Source organism: Hemiscyllium ocellatum, chromosome 22 (genome assembly GCF_020745735.1).
Source record: "Hemiscyllium ocellatum isolate sHemOce1 chromosome 22, sHemOce1.pat.X.cur, whole genome shotgun sequence".
In the NCBI taxonomy this organism is placed as follows: Eukaryota; Metazoa; Chordata; class Chondrichthyes; order Orectolobiformes; family Hemiscylliidae; genus Hemiscyllium; species Hemiscyllium ocellatum.
In genome coordinates, this window is record NC_083422.1 from 19,143,857 (window position 1) to 19,159,307 (window position 15,451).

At 39.5% G+C, this 15,451-nt stretch overlaps 1 protein-coding gene across 5 annotated transcripts in view; it reads left to right on the forward strand.

Annotated features, from left to right (window-relative positions):
- LOC132826230 (myoferlin-like) overlaps positions 1 to 15,451 on the forward strand; it is a 229,815-nt gene that overhangs the window by 98,565 nt on the left and 115,799 nt on the right. For 4 of the 5 annotated variants that reach the window (XM_060841912.1, XM_060841913.1, XM_060841914.1 and 1 more), the window contains 10 exons: positions 588 to 727; positions 1,101 to 1,274; positions 2,299 to 2,389; positions 3,372 to 3,449; positions 8,852 to 9,033; positions 9,130 to 9,288; positions 9,808 to 9,909; positions 11,832 to 11,993; positions 14,028 to 14,193; positions 14,478 to 14,551. In XM_060841912.1, coding sequence (XP_060697895.1) covers positions 588 to 727; positions 1,101 to 1,274; positions 2,299 to 2,389; positions 3,372 to 3,449; positions 8,852 to 9,033; positions 9,130 to 9,288; positions 9,808 to 9,909; positions 11,832 to 11,993; positions 14,028 to 14,193; positions 14,478 to 14,551 — 1,328 coding nt within the window. Of the gene's footprint in view, positions 1 to 587; positions 728 to 1,100; positions 1,275 to 2,298; positions 2,390 to 3,371; positions 3,450 to 8,851; positions 9,034 to 9,129; positions 9,289 to 9,807; positions 9,910 to 11,831; positions 11,994 to 14,027; positions 14,194 to 14,477; positions 14,552 to 15,150; positions 15,208 to 15,451 lie in introns of all 5 variants that reach the window. The other variant, XM_060841916.1, reaches the window with a different exon arrangement.

The following is a 15,451-nucleotide window of genomic DNA, read 5'->3' on the forward strand; positions in this document are numbered from 1 at the left end:
TCACAGCACCAGGGGCCTAGGTTTGATTCTAATTTTGGGTGACTTCCAGTGCAGAGTTTGTACATTCTCCCCATGTCTGTATGGGTTTCCTCTGGGTGTTCCAGTTTCCTCCCACAGGTTAGGTAGATTGGCCATACTAAATTGCCTATAGCATCCAAGGATGTCCAGGTGGGAAATGTAGGGTTATGGGGATAAAGCAGGGTGCTGGGTCTGGGTGGGTGCAGATGTGTCTACTTTCCAACAGTGGAATTTGAAGAAAAAAGTAGAGCTTTCATAAGTTGGTAACATAAATCACAGGCTGCATCCTGGTCTAAAAATGCTGAAACAAATCAATAAACTTGGTTTTATTGCCAGCTCTGTAAAAAGGTTAAATCTGCTCATCACATTTTATTATACATACCTGCGGAGCTGTGGGATTTACAATCTGTAGAGTTTGTCACTTATCGTGTTCACCCTGGGTTTGATGTACTGAAATAGTGTTATTCCTCAATTTGCAACTTGATGCTTCAATCGTTTGGTGAATTTTAAAAGCTTAATTTTTTATTAACTTTTTTAAATTTTTTTTTATCCTTTTCTTTATGCTGCAGGCTGGGAGTATGGGATAACTATACCTCCAGATGACAAACCCAAATCTTGGGTCTCCACAGAGAAAATGTACCACACCCATAGGCGCAGGCGCTGGGTGAGAAGGCGAAAAAAAGATGATCAATCAGTACAAACCTCAAAGGTATGTCCGACAGCACATCTCGATTTATAACAGTTGGAGCAGGTGTTAGAGCAATGTTAAAGCTACTTATTTATCATGATGAAGTGGTATGGGAGTAATCTTAAGTTTTATTTATGCGATCCATTGTAATATTTATCCTTTTAAAATCTGATTTATAATTGGAGGAGGTCACAGGGAGAAAGCAACCTCAAACCTGTCTATTCATGTAGTTGAGTGGATGTATTTTTGCTGTTTTGTGTGTAAGGAGTGTCAAATACGGAAACCATGTTAATTCGGGTTTTAAAATGCCAATGCGATTATAGGCATTGTGTGAATATTATTGACGTGAAATGTCATTTTCTGCCTTTTTGTTTTAAATTCATGTGGCCTTCAGAGCCACACACCTGGCCAGGATTCAGAAGGATGGGAATATGCCTCTCTGATTGGTTGGAACTTTCACTTAAAGCAGCGGAAATCAGATACTTATCGACGCAGAAGATGGAGAAGGAAAATGGCTCCATCTGGCCGACTTGGAGCTGCTGCAGTCTTCAAACTCGAAGGTGCCCTTGTAAGTCAACTAGGATTTCTGTTTAAAAATGTGGTAATGTCTTTTGTCTCTAAAACTTGTATGTATTTAATTAATTAAATTATGGGATATCACTAAGTATCTTATTACAAAAGTTGACCTTGTGTATGTCTGTTAATTAGTGTCCTTTTTAATAAAGGACTTTTTAAATTTTGGTTATTGTGGTATTGAATGTGATACTGTATTCCAAACACCACAAAATCAGATTGTTAAAGGAAGCACAGGGTTTGACCTGTACAACAAAAGTGATTATATTGCTTCACAGCCATTACACTTTCTATACCTTCATTCCTGAGGAAGGGCTTTTGCCCGAAACTTCGATTTTCCTGCTCCTTGGATGCTGACTGAACTGCTGTGCTTTTCCAGCACCATTCTGATCTAGACTCTGGTTTCCAGCATCTACAGTCTTTGTTTTTATCTACTTTCTATACCGTTGATCTCCTAGGTGGTGGTTGTGTAATTCAAGATTTGTGGGTGGATATTTGTCTTTGTGTTGTCACAAGTGCACAAATATCAGTCCAACAGTACCTCTTGGCATTGTATTTCCAAAAGTGTAAACCGAAATATGACAACCTGAAGTTAATCAGTTTCCCAACGCAAGAAGTGTCATTGCTGTGGTTGGGTTTCATAAGACTTCTATCATCAGAAAGCATTTTTTTTTTAAAATTCTGTAAGTTCTAATACTCCATGTTCCATTCCTATTTGTGAACAAAAATTTAATGAAAGAAATTTTAAAAATATATAAAAGACATAGCTTAATTATTTTGACTTTGCTCCTGCTCACTGATTCCTATTCACTGACATCAGCCTTGATGTGAATAAATACCAGTGACGTCCCATTGTATATACTAGCCCCACTTATATCTGTTTCACCAAAGTGGCATAATGCTGAATGTGGCAACTGAAAATTAAAACCTGTTTCTTTTCTGTACTGTGGCAATGGTGTGAAACTATGCAGATAGGGATGAAAGTGACTCTAGACAAATTTTCATGCTCTCTGCTTAAGGCTCCCGTTTCAGGTGAAGATGGCGACAAATCACCAACTGCAGACTCCATCTTCGGAGCAAGTGCTCCAATGATCTCCTGTGTGTTTGACCGTAAGTAAAACTTTTTTATTTCTTGATGTTTGACTGTAATGTCATAGACAGTATCTTCCCCTGTTTATGGGTGTAAAGGAATCCAAACTGATCAGTCTTTGTAAGTATACATAACTGTTTTGTGTAGATATCTGAATATCTATCTTTCGCCTTATTCCCTTTTTCTTTCTCCTCCTCCTGTTTTCTCACCCCCCCCCCCCCCCCCCCCCCCAGTCAGAGTTACGATAGCATTGCACAGAAATCTCTCTTTCCTGCTTGGCCCAACATGTACTAATCTTTTAATGCTGCTGTATTTACCCTGATGATAAGAGTATATTTTAGCATTGGACTTCCCACATTTGCTCTTCAGTTTGTATAAATGTGTTGATGGAGAGATGTCATCTTGGTATGTTTGGATGGACTGTTGATTTATAACTGAATTCCTGTCTGAGTTGTCATTTCCCAAAACTGATGTATTTCTGAAAGTATGCTGTTGTAACTTAAGTATGCACCAGGATAACAACTCTGCTGGGAACACTTGGCTTTCTCTTCCAAGCCCCAGACCATCCTGACTTGGAACCATGTCATCCCTCCTTTTGCTGTAGCTGGATCAAAACAGTGGAAATCCTTTCTAACAGTGCTGTGTGTGTCCCCTACACTGCATGGACTGCAGCAGTCTAAAGAGGCAGCTCCCCTCCAAGGCAATTAATGATGGCTGAGAAATGCTGATGTAATCTATTTTATTTTGGTCTAAAAGGGGAGTGCAACTTTATAATACATCATTAGATTATCTTTCCAGTGGATGTAGTCTGAGTCAGGAGTTGGGCATTTAGTTGAGATTGGATTAACCCAAATTGGTTTTCCTTGGAGAGGCTTTTTATTACTTCCCAAATTGGATGTACATTGAGTTTTTTTACATTAGGATAACACTTCACACGCATGTTTTGGGGGTATAACTGGATGTGTGTCCAGTTTTTTTGTTAATGTTTGTTTTCTCTTCCAGGCCCTTCAATCTATCATCTCCGTTGCTACATTTATCAAGCAAGAGCTATAATTGCCATGGACAAAGATAGTTTTTCAGGTATGTGCTCACCAAACTTCATTCACTGAGGTTTATTAATGATACTGTAACCTCCAGTGTTACCTATGTTTGTTTTTGTGGCCATTCTATTCAGAGCTGTCAGTTTAATTTTTTTTTACCCAATAAATTTGAAGAATTTATTGAGCCGCAGCACTTTTATTTTTGCCAGAAAAGGTGAATGCAGTAATAAAATAAAGTGAACGTTGAAAAAATGTAACTCAACCAGAACTCTGGAAAATATTTAAGCATTTCTTTATCCTTTTTCAGTTTAAGGTTTTTCAAAGTTTTGATTTGATGACTCCTGTGTGAAGTTATCTATCTTTTGTTTGAGATGCTGCTGGATTTTGCATGTTACTGAAGCCTTTTATGTTGCACATCTTCAAATCACTTATAATTGCTACAGGAAGCAGACCATTCGGCCCATCTAGTCCACACCAATGCGCTGAAGAGCATCCCACCCCCTCCCCCTGTCCTTTCCCTGCAATACTATGTTTTCCATGTCTAATCCACCTAGCTTGCACATGCCTGAATACAGGCAATTTAAATGGCCAATTGCTTAATCAACCCATCTTGGATGTAGGAGGAAACAGGAGGACCTGTTTTAAGAAAAAATCCACGCAGACACTCGCTGAGGGCTGAAGCTGAGCCTGTGAGGCAGCAGCTGTGCTTGCCACTCTGCTGCCTGAGTCAAATGCAGAAATTCAAAATCAAGTGATTCTAACCATTGACTACAAGAGCAAAGGGTTTCTGAATGAATGGAAAGTTAACTCTGCGTTGCTGAGGTATTATCACAGAATCCCTCCAGTGTGGAAACAGGCCCTTCTGAATAAGTTTGGACAATAAGTCCAAACCGACCCTCTGAAGAGTACCCCACCCAGACCCATTCTCCTATGACTCTGCATTTTACCCCTGACTAATGCACTTAATCTACACATCCCTGAGCACTACGGACAATTTTTTTGCATGGCCAATTCACCTGACCTGCACATCTTTGGATTGAGGGAGGAAACCGGAGCAGCCGGAGGAAACCCACGCAGACACTGGGGGAATGTGCAAACTCCATACAGACAGTCGCCAGAGGCTGGACTCGAACCTGGGTCTCTGGTGTTGTGAGGCAGCAGTGCTAACCACTGAGCCAACTTGCTGCTGTTTTTGCCCCCTCCCCCGCATCCCCTCGACTTTATTTGTGCAAATAAAGGATGAGCTAAGTAGACACAGGAATGTATTAAGAATAAGTGATGCAAACACAAACCAAGTGAGAGGCTAATTTAAATTCAGGAGAGCAAATGACCTGTGCAGAAGTTGTTGAGGCTGTGAATTGTCAGCTAGGGTATGTTTGTGCCAAACACATGTCTTTGTGCATATGCTCCATACATACACACACAGCCAAACAAGCAAGGGTAAGACAGGCATACTGGAGAAGACATCACGCAAACTGGGTGTGTCCAGAGTGGAGGAAATCACTGTTCTCACTGCAAAAAGTGAATCATTTTACACACTTAAACACAAACGGGCGCACATAACCACTGGAGCGATAGGGGTTTTAAGTTGACCAATTACTCTGTACACAATACTGAACTACCACTAATCAAGTCAAATTGAGGAGTGAGACATGGAGTTGTAACTGAGAATGAGGACTGTAAAAGGAGAGGTGCAGAGTCAGCTAGACACTAGTGTGTCATGTAATATCATGACTCTTACAAAACTCTTCAAGTAGTTCAACATGGTGTTCCATCAATGAATCCCTTGGAAGGATAGTTAAGACTGTTTAGTGACAATGTACTCTGCTGAGGACAGATTTTTCTGAAAGTCAATTACAATGTCATGAATGAGGATCTGGGGTTCCAAATCATAGACAGGAAGCAAATTCCATGAAGCACATCTGGAGCAAGTTGAAAGCTTGGCCTGGTAACTTTAATTTCCAAGAAGGAATTTGCAAGGTATCACAGGGCACTAATCCGTTGCTGTGGAACACATCCAAGATGGGTACCAAGGTGTGATTGCAGGATTAGGATGTCTTCTAGAAGAACATGATCTCGAAATAGATGAGAATGCACAATCAATTCCTGCATCTGTGGAAGAAAGTTCCAACTGCCCCTAGCCATTCTGAAAGTTCTTTAGAAAAGAAGGGAGTAATCAAGAAAGTGATTAGTACAGGAATGGGTTAGAAGGATGGTAGCTGTAAAATGACATGGAAAGCTGAGAGCATGCATTGACTCAAAGAACCTAAATCAAGCCCTGAAAAGATCTCTCTACCCCATGCCAATTTATTAAAGGAATTTTTTTACCATTTGCAAAGGCAAAAGTCTTCACCACTCTAGATGCAAAGGATAGTTTTTGGTGGTGAAGCTTAATGGAAGCAGCAGCTTTCTGGGTGCCACTCGGGCCATACCGATGGTTGCAAATGCCATTTGGCATTTCCACTGCACTTGAAGAGTATCAACACTGACATAAGCAGTTGATCATAGAGTGGAAGATGTAGTAGATGATCTGCTAGATCATGGATGTGAAGACAGCAGCAGAAGCTATTACTGACTGTGATTGACTTGACTGCTCAGTAGAACTAACCAAGTGAACCGGAGATTGGAGAGAAAAAAATGACAGTTTAAAACTGTCCTAATTTAAATATGTGCTGTCATGTACTGACAGGGAAAGGCCTTTGCCGAGCAGTAGGAGCTGTTGCAGCAACCAACAGATGTCAATGCCATGTAATGAATTATTGGGTAAATTCTAGACCAAGTTTGTCATCTGCTGGTGAACCATTACAGAATCTCTCTCGGCCAAGGGCATGCAGTGGTATTGAGCACAGACCAGAAACAGTAAACACTAATGTCAAGGAGCTGATGGCAGTTGAAGTGCTGAAGTAATAAGACACGAATGAAGACGTCACTTCATTTGTGACTTCAATGAGATCACAATTAGGTGATCGTAATGCAGCAAAGACAGCTGGTCACACTCCCATCCAGCGCACTAACACAAACAAAGATTTTATGCCCATATCAAGAGGGAGAGCCTGGCCATTGTCTTTGCTTTTGAACATTTCATCACTACCTCCTTGGATAAGAAAGCTAAAGTTGGGGCCAACCAGAAGCCACTGAAAAGCCTTTTTTTTTCTCAAGCTGCTGGTTTTGAAGATTCATCTAGATATGACATACAAATGAAGGAAGCAGTTGCAGTATGCAAAGTAGCTCTTGGGAGCAGCCCTCCTGATAATGGAAACAAGGTGTTGAATCAATGGAAGGTAGTCTAGTATAACTCCTCTTCATGCTGATTAGTGAACAATCAGACGGTGTGAATGTAAAAGACCAGTTCAGGTCAAACAAGCTATCCAATATGATGCAAATCTTCAACTGTTGCAATAACAGGGTGGCCAGAGATTATGAAGGACAGACCAGTTGCTATAGGACCACATTGGGCATATGGGAATGAGTTGACAGCCCTGACATGGCATGGATACAAGGAATAGTCATTGTTCAAAATACGTCAAAAGGAGAGATGCTAAAGCATATCCATGTGAGTCAACAAGGAATTAAATAAAGACCTAAGGGAGACTAGAGACTAGTGACCAAACAAGCAACCAAATCGTGAGCCATATGAGTCTGTGCAGTGCTTGTATTGAGAACAAAGCCTGAGGGTCACTGATTACAGACCATGGAAGAAGCAGGGAGAGATTCTCTTCACACTAGCTGAACTGATAGTGCCCCAGTAGTTAGAATAGTAGTCAACTGAGAGCTGGACAACGGTTTGAGAATTATTAGATTAGATTAGATTCTCTGCAGTGTGGAAACAGGCCCTTAAGCCCACTGAGTCCATACCAACTCTCTGAAGAGTAACCCACCCAGTCCCATTTCTCTGACTAATGCACCTAACACGCTGGGCAATTTAGCATGGCCAATTCATCTAACCTGCACATCTTTGGACTGTGGGAGGAAACTGGAGCACCTGGAGGAAACCCACCCAGACAGGGGGAGAATGTGCAAACTCCACACATACCGAGGCTAGAATCGAACCTGGGACCCTGGTGCTGTGAGGCAGTGGTGCTAACCACTGAGCCATCGTGCCACCCCAATACTTTGACCATTCGGGTATTCCTGCCGTGGTCATCAATAACAGTGGCCCTCACTTAATGAGGTGATGTATTTGGTTCATTTGGGAAATGCCACACCACACAACTCCACATTCCCACATACCCCATTGAATGGAGAGGCTAAGGTGATGGTGAAAATCACCAATTTAATCCTGAAGAAACTGAGCAATTTCTGCACGAGCTTATACATGGCCAGCATTGAGTAAAGAAATGCACCTTATTCAAGTATGGAAATTAGACTAGTACAAAAACTCCAAGAGCAAAAGTGATCCTGAAACCAAAAGTAGTAACGAATGACAGTGAAAGAAGTCCAAGTGAAATGGTAACCAAATTTTATCTCCATTATACCATGAAGTAATTGTCAGAGTTGAGTATTGGAAAGCCAGCCAGTCAACTAAAGTCGATTCAACTGTCAGCTGCAGACCTATCTAGAGTAGTCTCCTCGATCATACCAGCTAGACCGTCACATCAACGGACACTCACTTGAGGCAATGACATTAAGTTAGAATGCCACTATGTGGAAATTTTGTTAAAATTCCAGTATGGGGTGTAGGAGGTTGCCCCTTTAATTATAGGAACAGTAAAACCATTTTGGGAACATCCTTCAATTTCTCTCACTCTTGTGTTTATAAGGGTGTGGTGTCTCTCATAAGTGACCACTCTTCATGCCATCTTTAAATTGTCAGCAAACATTTTTAGGAACTAATGTGAGAATGAGAAACCAGCCAATTATGGCCATGATCTTACTGCACTCCAATTCCACACAGACGCTTCATTATTGAAGGGACTGGATAGCGATAAGGAGTGAACCAGGCTTTTTGTTTGTTTCCTTGTCCTGAACTCTTGACTGCAGCATTGCTGGTGAGGAATTATCACATTCTGACTGCAATTGGAAGCTTTCCAGTGAGAAGGTGCGGAAAATGAAGACTGCAGATTTTGGAATGCACAATGAGCTCATAACAATTCCATGCTACACTTGTTGTTTACAGAATATTAAGGAAGTTGTATAGCTGTTCATTTTGATTTCACTTACTATCACAAGTTCCATCTGTTTTTTTTGTTGCTTTTTCCTGAAGGCTTCTCGCCGATTGGGGGCTGACTTTTCCCAATCCAGCATTTAACGGTCTCCCAGGTTGCCGAATTTTAAGGTGCAGCCTGTGATTTTTTTTTTTGTTTTTTTCGTTTAAATAAAAAACTGTTCTCCTCTTGACTTTGCTAAGTTCCCCTTCTGCATTGGTGTTTACTTGCTGTATATAATGATCAAACATTGGGATTTGATTTTCTTGGGTTTAACAAATGTAACTTTATTTTTCAGATCCATATGCTCATGTTTCATTCCTCCATCAAAGCAAGACCACTGAAGTTATTAAATCCACTCTCAACCCCACCTGGGACCAGACCCTGATCTTCAATGACATTGATATCTATGGCAGTCCTGAAACCTTAATTAAAAACCCACCAAATGTGGTGATTGAAATATTTGATGAAGATCAAGTTGTATGTATTTATTTATTTATGTTTGATTGCATTGTTTTTGCTTGTCGGAGAAGTGGAAGATGTTAACAAATTTAACGTGGTGCTTGTTTTGTACAGGGGAAAGATGAATTTTTAGGCAGATGTACCTGTCCTCCAATGGTGAAGCTAAATCCAGAAACTGACATGGTCCCCAAGCTCCTCTGGTATCCAATCATGAATGGAACAAAGAAATCTGGAGAGCTGCTTTTTGCTGCTGAACTAATACTTAAAGATAAAGTAATGTATATTAGAGTATTCTTATATTTTTCTACTCGTAACTTGTGACATTCTTGTGAAATTTTAAAGTTAATTTGGCTTTCTCTTTGCTCATGTTACTGACACAGGAATATTTGTGGAGCTGTATCTGCAATCTTGTGTCTGAGATTGGTTTGGGTCAATGTTTACACTGATCAGAAACCTGTGGACTCTTCCCCTTTCCACCCACTTACATTAACCATTTGAGTTGCATGTTCAGTAAAAGGCATTCTATCTTTTTGAAAATATGGTGGCCAGTTTGGGAATGCTTGCGATAGCTGGAGCCTCGAACCTGCCTGACTTCCATCTGGTCCTGGTCTGCTGGTTGCTCCTTTTCTAATCTCTCCAAACCATCTCCACAGTTTCTTGGACTCTGCAACTTATCCTTCACAAGAGAATTACTAATGTATTTGAAACGGTCTGGTGACTATCTTGTTACTACAGAATGATGTTTTAAGTTGTCTTTTTACTCATGGTACTTCATCTTTCTTCTTCCAACAGCCTGATGGCTCTAATTTGCCAATTCTTCCACCAGTTCGGTCAGGTGTACTATATATGGTGCCACATGGGATCAGACCAGTTGTGCAGCTTACTGCAATTGAAGTGAGTCTCACTACTCCTGGATAATTTTTGTTCTATGGGTAGGCTTTGGTTTGTAAGTGGTGGAGGCCATGATTAATTTTACCAGTGCTGTTGGTGCATATTTCACCTGTATTATTTAATATTCTACATGAGGTTCTCCTGCTTTGGAGTCCATTTTTATTAAGTGTAATAGTCATCGTCATACAGCACAAAAACAATCCTTTTGAACCAACCGATCCCTGCTGAGCATAATCATAAACTAATCTCCAACAATTTCTTCACTACCGGCACAGTTTCCATAGTGGAAGTCTATAGTACCCAGAGTCCTGGAGAGATGCAGCATGGAAACAGACCCTTTGGACCAACTTGTCCATGCCAACCAGATAACCTGAATAAATCTAGTCCCGTTTGCCAGTATTTGGCCCATGTCCCCCTCAACCCTTCCTATTTTAGATGCCTTTTAAATAATTGTACCAGCCTTCACCACTTCCTTTGGCAGCTCATTCCATACATACACCAACATCTGAAAAACGTTGCCCCTTAAGTAACTGTTAAATATTTCCCCTCTTACTTTAAAGTTATACTCTCTAGTTTTAGACTTGCCACCCCAGGGGAAATAACCTTGTCTGTTTACCCTATCCATGTCCTTCATGACCTTATCAAACTCTTTAAGGTCACCTCTCTGCTTCCGACATTCCGGAGAAAACAGCCCCAGCCTATTCAGCCTCTCCCTATAGCTCAAATCCTTCAGCGCTGGCAACATCCTTTGTAAATCTTTTCTGAACCCTTTTCAAGATTCACAACCTCCTTCCTACAGGGAGGGACACCAGAATTGTGCACGCTATTCTGAAAGTGGCCTAAGTAATGACCTGTACAGCTGCAACGTGACCTCCCAACTCCTATACTCTGAGTACTGACCAATAAAGGCAAGCATACCAAACATCACCTTCATTATCGTTTCTACCTGTGACTCCACTTTCAAGGAACTATGAATAGATGTTTGAATTTGTAGATGTCTTCAAAAATCTCTGAACAGCTTTTTCTCCCCCCCACCAATCGTGGAGTTACTGACGTAAAAGAGGTTTTCTGTTAGTGGTCCCGGTTTTTGGCAATGGTCCTGGTTTTTGAGTGGTGATGGTAAGAGTCCATATTACCTGCTGTACAGTTGCCCAAGTTCTTTTAACAGATTTGTTCATGAGACTTTCTCATTTACCTATTCAAATGTAATGCCCTCCCCAGGGGCTCTGTGGTGTCTGGAAACGGTGAGCTGTTGGAGCAGTCGAAAATCACTGCTGATGGTCACGATTTAAAAAAAAAAAATAGAATGATATTCATCATTGTACAGGAAAGAAATAAATAGTGAGTGCTTTACATGGGTTAGGAGAAAAAATGAAAATAGGAGAGCTACTTGTTCTAAAATCTACAGTTTTGCTTTTTTTCGCTGAGGAATGAGACTCCACACTTGTGAAAACACTTTTTTCTTCTTCTTCTTCCAGACAACAGTAGCTGTTCAGTGATAGCTTTCTATTACACGGGGGGGGCGGGGAACCCAGATCTTTCTGGTTTGAGATCGGTTGAAATGATTTGGTCCTTATTCAAAGAGAGAATGATGAAAAATTAATGCAAGTTCACAGCATGACCGTGACCCTGGGTACCAATGATGAAAACTGCAATAACTCAGGCTGTGGTATAGAAGTTAGCACAGGCAACAACTGCTGGATTTTCCATTTTAACCAGGACTTGCTATCAGCTTTCTGCATTAAGAACTGTTAATAACTTTGCTATTCTAAATGGATCAAAATCTGGTCAGTTAAGCTACTTGATATTTTATAAGTTATTGATTGAGCTAAGTACTTCCACCATCTGCTTCAAACTGAAGGCAGTGTGAATGAGTTCACTAGTCAAAAGGTAATCCAGGTATTTGAACTAAAATTTTGTTACAGATACTAACGTGGGGCTTGAGGAACATGAAGAGCTACCAACTGGCTGCTGTAACGTCCCCAAGTCTCATTGTAGAGTGTGGCGGCGAGTATTTAGAGTCAGCAGTGATCAAGAGTCTTAAGAAATGTCCAAACTTCCCCACCTCTGTTCTCTTTATGAAAGTGGTATGTATTTGAATGTTTGATCATACAGTTTTTAAATGTCATTGACTTGTTACAATCTAATCTTTTTAAATATGCATATTGTTAGTGCACTTCCTTTTTAAAACAAATTCTCGTGCCCTAGCAAGGTGTGAAATATTTAATTAGTATCTTACTCTACTCTCTCAATTTTAAAATTTATAGCTAATTGTACCACTTCTGCAGCAATGTAAGAATTTATATAAACTGTTTGTAATTACTTTGACTGGCGCTGTGTGCAAGCTGGAATAAGCTAGCTAGATGTTTTAGGCTTGTCACTTGCAGCAAGACATGAAAAGGTAACAGTATAAACCCAGCTTAAACTGAGGTGTTTACACCACTTATGCAGATTCATCATTTGAACATACAATGAAAAACCTCATCATTTGAATTGCTTGACCCTTTTTTCTTTTCAAGTTATATTGGCAAATACACTTGAGAATTCAGTTGTTACGAGGCTTTGTCTCAATAGCTACACGTCCAATTTCATTGACCTAAGGTTCCTATTTTTGATTGTTTTGGCATGAAGATTTAAATGGATGTCAAATTAATTGTGAACTAAAATTATCAAGCAACTTCACATTAATCAAAGGATATGTCTGGTTATTAGCTAGGGTCTAGTGTGCTAATCAAGTAATGAGGAATTCTAAAACAAAAATAGAAACTGCTGGAAGAGCTCAGCAGGTCTGGCAGCGTCTGTAAAGAGAAATCCGTTAACATTTCCGATCTGCTGGCCCTTCCTCAGAGTCCTGTTCCAGCAATTTCTGTTTCTGATTTACACCATCTGCAGTTTTTTTTTATTTGTCCATTTATAATTGTTTAGAAACGTTAAAGAAATTAAATTTCAAATGATAGTTATTTACTATGCAAGAAGAGGGTTTAATAAGTCTATAGGTGTAACTTAGTTTTACACTGGATGTGTTAAGGGTTAGACTTTGAATCGGGTCCATCAGGAACTATGTTATGAGTGAGGATGGAGGATACCACCAGCCCTGAAATCCCTCTACTCTACAGGGTCAAAATAAAACGACTTCCTGTTATTACGATAACTCTACCTTGCCTTTATCAGATATTAAACAAAGATCCATCACTCAGGTTTCTTAAATACCTATTAGTTTATCATCAAAACAAAACTTGTTGAATAAATATACAATAACTGATTTAACTTATACAGCGAGTAATATAGAAGTAATACTACTTCCTATAAGAGTGCCCAAGATACATGCACATTTCAGGATGAGCAAATACAGATTTCTCTGCAGGGTTGCTTTTTTTTTAAAAGCAAAACTCATTGACCAGTGGGTTATTCTTGAAGTCAAACGGGTAAAGCTTACCATATTTCAAAGTCTATGTTGCTTTCGTGTTTGGCCTCTGGTCAAGTCTGCAATTGAACAGAAGTCTTGCAGGCATCACCTGGTCAGGAAATAAATCTTGAAGTTGTTTCAAACACTTTGAAAACAAGAAGTTTCATCTTGAGGTAGCAGAGCTTATTTTTGGAAACTGGAATGATCAGATGGACAGCTTGTTCTCAGCCAGCTTTCCTTCAGCCAGATTGACCAGCTTGGAGAGGCTCTTGTTGTATGTTCACAAAACAGCCTCAACAAGGTCTGTAGCAAAGCAAGCAATTATCATTTGATTTCGAAGAAGCTTCATTTACACACACAATCTCCAATATGCTCAGTCAACTTTAAATTGTTTTTAAAAAAACCACTGCAAAGCTTGAAATTAATTTTGGTTTACATATTTTTTCAAGAACTAAGTTCTCCAAGTAATATTTGACATGATGTGATTACAGAATGAAGCCTAAGAGAGAATTGATAACCAATCTGAATAGGTATCATGCAATTAAGATGTTACTGAGCACTGAAATTTTATAGCCACCTTATCTTGAACATAATTGTCATTCTTTGATCATTTTCAGTACAAAACTGAATTGTAGTGTAGCAAGCTCCAGAAATGGAAGATCTTGCAGGATGGACTAGATAAGAAAACCATTTTTTTTCTTATTTTTGGTTCTAGCTGCTTCCAAAAGAAGAAATGTACACCCCACCTATTGTCATAAAGGTGATTGATCACAGACCCTTTGGGCGTAAGCCAGTGGTTGGACAGTGCACAGTTCAAACTCTGCAAGAATATCGGATTGATCCATATGCTGCAAGACAGACCGTTGGAATGCAATCAAAAGGTTTTTTCCAAATTTTATTGTATAGAAGTTGCATTTAATTTCTCAAGGATGCAGAACAAATGTGGATTAATGTAGTATCATTCACAGACCGTGTTCTCCAAAGTGCTTTAAGATTTATGAATCATGTTTTTTAAGTGGCGGTGTTGTGACAGCTATTGGGAGTAATTTCTTTTTAAAAGTTTTGTGTCATGAACGGAATGTGTTCACTGTTGTCATGGCAATACCACTTAGTTCTAAGATTATTAGACTGATGTAGTTTTCAATTTGCTTTCTAACTTTGACAGCATCTCTACTTTCAAATGCTCGTGATTGTGTCATTGACATCGAAGATAATCAAAAACCACTCCTTGAATCACAGGTAATGTGCGCCATTTTGTTTGTGACCTAAAAATTCATCCAAAGTTTTGATACTTACAATAAGATCTCTGGAAGTTTATTTTTCCCACAAAGAGAGAACTCACTGCCCGTGAGGACACGGCTTCATCAGGATCAAAACCTATTTGTGATGCAATGATTGAAGTAATGGCAAGACACAGCAGGGTGTGATTTGTTTAAATTCAGTAATCCTTCAAAATCCACCCAAGTGAAGTTCATTTCATGTCTAATGTAAAATGTAAGGTAAATCGTGAAGCACAGCCGATTAAAATCAAAGCTCTTTCTCCAGTTTATATTCGTAAATCAATCCTGAGTCGAATTTCTATTGGATACAATGGCCTGAAAGTTCATTTTCTTTTGTAAACTATAGATTGCAAAGTGTGTTTCTAATTTACTAATGCTGTGTTTGTTGTGTTGTACAAATTACATAATGAATTTAGCAATCTATAATGTTTTATGGGTGATGAAAACATTTCAAAACTCTTTTTATGTTGGTCGAGTGAGTGCTGTAGGTAAAAAAAAAATCTCACTTTTGGCCAACCCCCACAAGATGAAACACTCACATTGCATTCTGACTTTCAGTTTATAGACAGTATGACCAAAGCAGTCATCAAAATGGCTTCTCCATCAGCACTGCATGTATGTATGGAAAGAGAGACAAAGATGACAATACTTGGGGTTTAGGTGGCTATCCTGGATTGTTTTCTCCCACTGTGTTAAATGAAATTATGGGAGTTTTTAGCATCTGCTACATTCATTTGCTTTACAATTAACCATCTGACAGATGAGCAATTTCTACAAGAAATTCTTGATTTCATGGATTAGAACATTGAACTTATTTTTTGTTTTTACGCAATGGACTTCCTCAGCATTCACTCCATCC